The following is a 9,147-nucleotide window of genomic DNA, read 5'->3' as shown; positions in this document are numbered from 1 at the left end:
CAGAGGGCAGTTGACTGCGTTGTTGTGAGTATGAATTCACCTGCAGACCAGACCAGGTTAGGGTGGCAGATGTCCTCCCCTAATGAGGTTTTATTTTAACAACAATCCAATAGTTAATTTGAAGATTACATATGACTGGGAGCAGCATTCAGTCTAAATGTATAATTTCTTTGGGTAGGGCAGGAGCACAGCAAATGGGTATTTTCTTATTTCTGTGCATGACTGATTGGGAGACCAGGTAAAGGTTGGGGTGCTCACTATCGCCCTCTATCTTGCTCTCCCTCCCGTGCAGGTGAAGTCAGTGCAGCCTCTGTCTTAGAAACTTTCTTCGTTCCGCCACTTGCTTTGGAGGTTGTCAGATCTGCTGGAGACGGTCCCCGGGGATGTCTTGCTGTGGCCAGTACCAGGTGAGTTAGTTATTCCGGACAGATCTGTTGACCCGGAGTTGCCCCCTGAGGTTGCTGCCTGTACAGAGAAATGAAGGTTTCTTTCGCTTAAGCTGCGATGTTTTCGCCTTTTGTTTGCAAAGGCACTGGCCGAGATAAAGGTGATAGTTCACTCAAACTCACAGCAAGTCCTTATTTGGAATTGCTGACTATTACAGATGAAGAAATTGAACCACTCATCTGCTTCAGTCAGCAGAAGCTTTGAAATTTGACTGGACTGTGATTGCACACAGAGCTGCAAGTGATTCACCGGGGTTATGTTTTGACTGTCTTTGCTATTCGGTATTTATTGTTGTTAGTTTGCATCCGCCCGGGAAGAGAAATTGACCAAATAAATCTTTCTTCCCTCTGGTTAACCGGTGAGGTGCATACTTTAACCATGAGTAATTGCACATGACCGAGGACACTGCTCCTGAACCCATCTGCAATTCAGAGAGAGTCCGGGTGGGTTTTTGAAATTCCAATCACATCCGCTTGTACAAATACATTCTTCCCTGCTTCCACGAACCCCGCTGAACTTTTTCATAAAACTTTTTAGCTCATTTGCAGATTGGTTGCTTTATTTTTAACGTGATTTTTGTTTTGGAAATGACTGCCACATGTTTCATTGGGAAGGGAGCCTGACTAAGGTGGGATTTTGTTTGGGGGGGGGGGGCTTGCTTTCAGTTTAAATAAAAGGTCTTTCTGAAACGATTTTTTTTCAGGGTTTGGGTAACTTCTCATTGATTCAAAAAAGCAATTCAATTTCAGACAGAATGTAAAGCAACCCCAAGGTGTCATCTTCAAAGTTTTCTCTAAGCCCCTCACTTCTGTTGCTTCCCACTCCCCACCTAAGGTGCGAGGAGCTCTTTGATTTTTTTTTGTCACGCTGTTATAGGAAGGATATTATTAAACTGGAGAAGGTTCAGAAAAGATTTGCCAGGATGTTGCTGGGAATGCAGGGTTTGAGTTATAAAATTAGGCGAGATAGGCTGGGACCTTTTTCACTGGAGTATAGGAGGTTGAAGGGTAACTTTATAGAGGTTCATGAAAACATGAAGGGCATGCATAAGTTGAAGAGCAGAGGTCTTTTCCCTAGATGGGGGAATTCAAAACTAGGGGATGTATTTTAAGATGAGGGGAGAAAATATTAAAAAGGACACGGTGGGCGGCACGATGGCACAGTGGTTAGCACTGCTGCCTCACAGCGCCAGAGACCCGGGTTCAATTCCCGCCTCAGGCGACTCTCTATGTGGAGTTTGCACGTTCTCCCCGTGTCTGCGTGGGTTTCCTCCGGGTGCTCCGGTTTCCTCCCACAGTCCAAAGATGTGCAGGTCAGGTGAACTGGCCATGCTAAATTGCCCGTAGTGTTAGGTAAGGGGTAGATGTAGGGGTATGGGTGGGTTGCGCTTTGGCGGGGTGGTGTGGACTTGTTGGGCAGAAGGGCCTGTTTCCACACTGTAAGTAATCTAATCTAATCTAATATAACATGAGGGGCAATGTCTTTTTCACTGAGTGGTTAATGTGTGGAGTGAACTGCCAGGGGAGGTGGTGGTGGATACAGTTACAACATTTAAAAGACATTTGGATAATTACATTAATAGGAAAGGTTTGGAGGGATATGGACCAAACGCAGGCAGGTGGGACAAGTTTGGCTTGGAGACACGATCAGTGTATGTTAATTGGACTGAAAGGTCTGTTTTCACACTATATGACAGTATAAGAAGGCCAAAACTGCACACTATATTCCAGGTGTAGTCTCGTCAATGCCATATATAATTGCAGCAAGACATCCTTGTTCCTGAACTCGAATCCTTCAGCTATGAAGGTCAACATCCAGTTTGCCTTCTTTACTGCCTGATGCACGTCTGTGCTTATTTGCTGTGACTGGTGCACGAGGACTCCCAGGTCTCACTGAAAATTCTCCTCTTTGAATTTACAGCCACTCAAATAATATTCATCTGCCTTCTTATTTTTGCTTATATCCACATTATGCAGCAGTCTGTCCAAGTCACACTGTTACATCTCTGCAACCTCCTCACAACTCACCCTTCCATCCAGCTTGATGACAAACTTGTAAGGAGATCTCAGCTATCTGTAAGAATAATAGGGTAGTTATGGTAGGGGATTTTAACTTTCCAAACATCAACTGGGACTGCCATAGTGTTAAAGGTTTAGATGGAGAGGAATTTGTTAAGTGTGTACAAGACAATTTTCTGATTCAGTATGTGGATGTACCTACTAGAGAAGGTGCAAAGCTTGACCTACTCTTGGGAAATAAGGCAGGGCAGGTGACTGAGGTGTCAGTGGGGGAGCACTTTGGGGCAAGCGACCATAATTCTATTCATTTTAAAATAGTGATGGAAAAGGATAGACCAGATTTAAAAGTTGAAGTTCTAAATTGGAGAAAGGCCAATTTTGACGGTATTAGGCAAGATCTTTCGAAAGCTGATTAGAGGCAGATGTTCGCAGGAAAAGGGACGGCTGGAAAATGGGAAGCCTTCAGAAATGAGATAATGAGAATCCAAAGAAAGTATATTCCTGTCAGGGTGAAAGGAAAGGCTGGTAGGTATAGGGAATGCTGGATGACTAAAGATATTGAGGGTTTGGTTAAGAAAAAGAAGGTATAGACAGGATAAATCGAGTGAATCCTTAGAAGAGTATAAAGAAAGTAGGAGTATACTTAAGAGGGAAATCAGGAGGGCAAAACGGGGACATGTGATAGATTTGGCAAATAGAATTAAGGAGAATCCAAAGGGTTTTTACAAATATATTAAGGACAAAAGGGAAACTAGGGAGAGAATAGGGCCCCTCAAAGATCAGCATGATGGCCTTTGTATGGAGCCACAGAAAATGGGGGAGATACTAAATGAATATTTTGCATCAGTATTTACTGTGGAAAAGGATATGGAAGATATAGACTGTAGGGAAATAAATGGTGACATCTTGCAAAATGTCCAGATTACAGAGGAGGAAGTGCTGGATGTCTTGAAATGGTTAAAGATGGATAAATCCCCAGGACCTGATCAGGTGTACCTGAGAACTCTGTGGGAAGCTAGAGAAGTGATTGCTGGGCCTCTTGCTGAGATATTTGTATCATCGATAGTCACAGGTGACGTGCCGGAAGACAGGAGGTTGGCTAACGTGGTGCCATTGTTTAAGAAGGGTGGTAAAGACAAGCGAGAGAACTATAGACCAGTGAACCTGATGTCAGTGGTGGGCAAGTTGTTGGAGGGAATCCTGAGGGACAGGATATACATGTATTTGGAAAGGCAAGGACTGATTCGGGATAGTCAACATGGCTTTCTGCGTGGGAAATCATGTCTGACAAACGTCATTGAGTTTTTTGGAGAAGTAACAAAGAAGATTGATGAGGGTAGAGCGGTAGATGAAATCTATATGGACTTCAGTAAGGCGTTCGACAAGGTTCCCAATGGGAGACTGATTAGCAAGGTTAAATCTATTGGAATACAGGGAGAACTAGCCATTTGGATACAGAACTGGCTTAAAGGTAGAAGACAGGCTGGTGGAGGAGGGTTGTTTTTCAGACTGGAGACCTGTGACCAGTGGAGTGCCACAAGGATTGGTGCTGGGCCCTCTATTTTTTGTCATTTACATAAATGATTTGGATGCGAGCATAAGAGGTACAGTTAGTAAATTTGCAGATGACACCAAAATTGGAGGTGTAGTGGACAGCGAAGAGGGTTACCTCAGATTACAACAGGATCTGGACCAGATGAGCCAATGGGCTGAGAAGTGGCAGATGGAGTTAAATTCAGATAAATGCAAGGTGCTGCATTTTGGGAAAGCAAATCTTAGCAGGACTTATACACTTAATGGTAAGGTCCTAGGGAGTGTTGCTGAACAAAGAGACCTTGGAGTGCAGGTTCATAACTCCTTGAAAGTGGAGTCACAGATAAATAGGATAGTGAAGAAGGCGTTTGGTATGCTTTCCTTTATTGGTCAGAGTATTGAGTACAGGGGTTGGGAGGTCATGTTGCGGCTGTACAGGACATTGGTTAGGCCACTGTTGGAATATTGCGTGCAATTCTGGTCTTCTTCCTATCGGAAAGATGTTGTGAAACTTGAAAGGGTTCAGAAAAGATTTACAAGGATGTTGCCAGGATTGGAGGATCTGAGCTACAGGGAGAGGCTGAACAGGCTGGGGCTGTTTTCCCTGGATCGTCGGAGGCTGAGGGGTTACCTTATAGAGGTTTACAAAATTATGAGGGGCATGGATAGGATACATAGGCAAAGTCTTTTCCCTGGGGTCGGGGAGTCCAGAACTAGAGGGCTTAGGTTTAGGGTGAGAGGGGAAAGATATAAAAGAGACCTAAGGGGCAACTTTTTCACACAGAGGGTGGTACGTGTATGGAATGAGCTGCCAGAGGAAGTGGTGGAGGCTGGTACAATTGCAACTTTTAGGAGGCATTTGGATGGGTATATGAATAGGAAGGGTTTGGAGGAATATGGGCCGGGTGCTGGAAATTTTTACAGTCAGTTTACTAAGGTGTCAGATGCCCTAATGTCCTTGCTGAAATATTATCAGCACACACTTGCAACAGTTTAGAGAGCCACTTGAACTGAATGGTAAAGGATAAGTTTGAACCACTAAATGGAACATGGAGCGAGCTGTTCTTCTGCAGCAATCGAGGGCTTCCTTTTATATACCCAAATGTGTTATCACACACAAAACTGAACGACTTCCCCACCACCATATCACCGTGATTTTTTTAAAAACTACTAACCATCACCTGTCTAGTGAATTAAGTAGTTAGAAGCCAAGCCCATTATGAATCCAGGGCTATTAAACATATTTTAAAACATACAACAGGAAGCCTAGTCCTAGATGCAATATGTTCAAGATTAGAGTGGTGCTGGAAAAGCACAGTAGGTCAGGCAGCATCCAATGAGCAGAAAAATTGACTTTTCAGGTAGGACCCCTTCATCAGGAATTATAGAGAGAGGAGGAGAATGTCTTCAAGGTAGGCATCCTTGGAAGAGGATTGGCAGTAAGGTCATCAGGCCCACCTGATGAGGGCCTTTTGCCCGAAGTGTCGATTCTCCTGCTCCTCGGATGCTGCCTGACCTGCTATGCTTTTCCAACACCACTCTAACTTTGACTCTAGCCTCCAACATTTGCAGTCCACACTTTCACCCTGCAATATGTTTTCTCAGTTTGGTACACTGCTGGGTGGGTGCAGAATATAGCAACCTTCTCCACCCTATTCACTGCCTTCAAATATTTAGTCCCTTCACCACGAGTAGCACCACAGGATACACTGCAGCAACTCACTAGAATCCTTTGACAATAACTTCTGAACTCTGAAAAAGTGAGGACGGCAGATGCTGGAGATCAGAGTCGAAAAGTGTGGCGCTGGAAAAGCACAACAGGTCAGGCAGCATCCGCGGAGCAGGAGAGTCAATGTTTTAGGCATAAGCCCTTCATCAGGAATGTGGAGCCCAAAGGGGGCTGAGGGATAAATGGGATGGGGTGGAGCTGGGGGTAAGGTAGCTTGGAAGGCGATAGGTGGATGAAGGTGGGGGCTGATGGTGATAGGTCAGAGTGGAGGGTGGAATGGATAGGTGGGAAGGATGATGGATGGGTAGGACAGTTCAAGAGGGTGGCACTGAGTTGAAGGGTTGGATCTGGGATAAGGTGGGGGGAGGGGAGATGAGGAAACTGGTGAAATCAACATTGATTCCATATGGTTGGAGGCTTCCAAGACGGAAGATGAGGTGCTCTTCCTCCAGGTGTTGGGTGGCTTGGATTTGGCAGTGGAGGAGGCCCAGGATTTGCATGTCCTTGGCAGAATGGGAGGGGGAGTTGAAGTGTCCGGCCACAGGGAGGTGGAGTTGTTTAGTGCATGTCCCATAGATGTACCCTGAAACGTTCCACAAGTTGGCATCCTGTCTTCCCAATGTAGAGGAGACCATATCGAGTGTAATGGACACAGTAGATGAGGTGTTTGGTTGTGCAGGAAAATCTCTCCCAGATTTGGAAGGATCCTTTGCGGCCTTGGACAGAGTTGAGGGGGGAGGTATAACTTCTAAACTGTGACCATGTAGAAGGTCAATGATAGCAAATACATGTGAACACCACAACCTGCAAGTTTCCCTCTAAGCTACTCGCCATCCTAATTTGGAAATATAATGGTGCTCCTTCACAGTTGCTGGGTCAAAATCCTAAAACTCCCTTCGTAATAGCTGCATAAGTGCACCCAAGTGGACTGCAGCAGTTCAAGAAGGCAAGTCACCACCACCTGCTTGCAGGCCCATTACAGATGGTCAATAAATGCCAGTTTTGCCCAAAATGGCCACCTACCTAAGAACAAGTACAACAAAATAGAAAAGAATAAAGTTGTTAAACAAACACAGATCCTGATTTTTGAAAGTTAATAGGACCGCTTCAGGATTATTGTGTTCCACACAAACAATTATGCTTCTTTAACACAAGCACTCATTTACGACAGAAGTTCTTAAGCTTTCAGAATATACTACTATTTACGCAAATTACATGATGTTGTCATAGATCTGAAACAAAAACAGTGAATGTTGGAAATATTTAGCAGGTCAAACACCACCTGTGGAGAAAAACTGAGTTAAAGAACTGTTTCTAGTTGATAAAAAATTCAACATTGTTAGCACTTTCTATTTGTAATTACTTTCTGACTATGTAATATATTGGAAACTATGGCCAAGAAGATTGGCTGCATAGATCAGTCATTGTATTTTGGCATCATGCTTGGATCAGTTCTGCACATTGGCTAGTTTATTGCGACTGGAGGGTGAAATGATTCATTTTGTTGGGAAGAATAAGGAAGACAGTTGTATTCTTTTACATTGCAAGACGGTTGGAAGAGCAGAACTTGGGGATCTGTGTGTGCAAGTCATTGACGATGGTTAGGCAGGTTGAAAATGCAGTTCACAAAACGTATAGTATCTTAGACATTGGTACTCTGTGTTCTTACATCTAAAGCAAGGAAGTTGTTATAAACTTGTATATGACCTGGTTTCACCTCAACTGGAGTGTTGTATCTGGTTCCAACACTTTTGGAAGTATCTGAAGATGTTAAAGAGCATGGAGAGATTAGAATTGGGGATGAGGAACTAGGCTAGATTGGAGAAACTGGGGCTGTTCTGATTGGATGAGAGGCAATTTAGATGAGGTCTGACACTGTGCTAAAAATCCTCATGTTGGTCTACACAGTGTAGGTGGAAGGATATTACTTTAAAGTGACTTGTGTGATGATAAGAGGTGTATTTTGTCCTTTTTTTAATGAAGAGAGATTGAGACAGAGGTATTGAGCACTCTGTTCCCACCCAATAAAGTAAACAGCTTGTATTACCTTGGCCTATTTTTTAAAAGTTGCAACAATAGAAGCAGCCTGAATGGGTGGAGTTAAGCTCCCATAGAACCAGGATTTTTAGTTTAGCATTCTGCAGTTGCTGGGATCTTGAAGCTGGATGTGGAAGCTCTTATTCCTCTCCCCATCACAGCTAAAAGCTGGGGTTATCTTCCTGCTGCTAGAATTGCATGTGAGGCAATCTATTTTGCTGAATGTCCCTTTGCCAAGGTTGTGTTTGTGGGATTTACTGTATTGAAACAGTTGCTGTTTGATAGTTAAATAATCGATTATTCTGTTAATTTATTCCAATTCTCCTTTCTTATGATGATATTTTAACTGTAGTGTAAGAATAGAGTGTGTTTTGCTTTGAACCCAGTCGTTTGACCAATCCAATTGCATCCAGAACACAACCCTTAACATTTGCCTTTAAAAATAAGAAAGTTAGGGTCTAAGCTATCTTCTTAATATATTTTGAGGAGCTTTGGTCTGATCCATAACACTAGTTAAAAAAAATAGTAACAGGGACTTGATGTGAAATTATTGTATGCAGAAAGGGGTTAGGATTGGGAATGTACTATCAGAGAGAGCAATGAAGACAGACTAAATCAAGGCTTTCAGAAGGAAATTGGGTAATTATCTGAAGAGAAAACAATTTACACATTTATGGGGAAAATGCCAGGGAATGGGACTAAGTGAGTTGCTCTTACAGAAAGCTGACAGACACTATGGGCTGAATGGTCCTGTCTGTGCTGTACCTCTTTCATGGTTCCAAGCTTCGATGGAACCCATTATCAGCTTGCACATCCAGCAATTTGAGGCAGGTAACATTTTTGACACGTGAGGTGGGCAAATAATTTAGCTTACCCTAACCCATCCAATTAGCCAACTCCAGCAAATTCAGTCAGGATTTCCTGCATACTTTTAAAACAGGCTAACGCTTTGAATTGTTAATGATTCCAAACAACACAATATTTGATGGATTTACATAAAAATTTAATTTCAAAATGGTTCTGGCACTGTACCTTTCATTACCATTGCAGGTGTTAACTAAATTGCATAAAGTGAAACAAAGAACTGTGGATGCTGAAAATCTGTAACAAGAACAGAAATTGCTGATGAAACTCAGCAGGTCTGGCAGTACTCAGCAGAGTTAAAGTTTTGAGTCCGGTGATGCTCATCAGAACTGAGAGCAATAAGGAAAAGATGGCATTTATGGTGAAGATGGAGTTGGGGGCAGATAGATGGAGATGAAGCAGAGAGAGAGAGAGAGAGAGAGAGAGAGAGATAAAAGGGGCAGGCAATCAAGGGGATTATTGATAGCAACCCAGGATAGAAAAGAAGCTGAATAAGTGACAGTGAGAGCTAAAATGGGA

General features: G+C 43.2%; 1 protein-coding gene across 1 annotated transcript in view; it reads left to right on the top strand.

Moving 5' to 3' along the window:
• Positions 1 to 268: 268 nt before the first annotated feature.
• Positions 269 to 9,147, top strand: part of LOC140480052 (choline transporter-like protein 3) — a 90,625-nt gene continuing 81,746 nt past the window's right edge. Inside the window, exon 1 of the mRNA XM_072574613.1 lies at positions 269 to 407. Within this exon, the coding sequence (XP_072430714.1) occupies positions 384 to 407 (24 nt within the window). The 5' untranslated portion in view covers positions 269 to 383. The remainder of the gene's footprint in view (positions 408 to 9,147) is intronic.

Source organism: Chiloscyllium punctatum, chromosome 7, assembly GCF_047496795.1.
Source record: "Chiloscyllium punctatum isolate Juve2018m chromosome 7, sChiPun1.3, whole genome shotgun sequence".
NCBI lineage: Eukaryota > Metazoa > Chordata > Chondrichthyes > Orectolobiformes > Hemiscylliidae > Chiloscyllium > Chiloscyllium punctatum.
The sequence above is the reverse complement of the archived record's forward strand: the minus strand, read 5'-3'. Positions and strand labels throughout refer to the sequence as shown.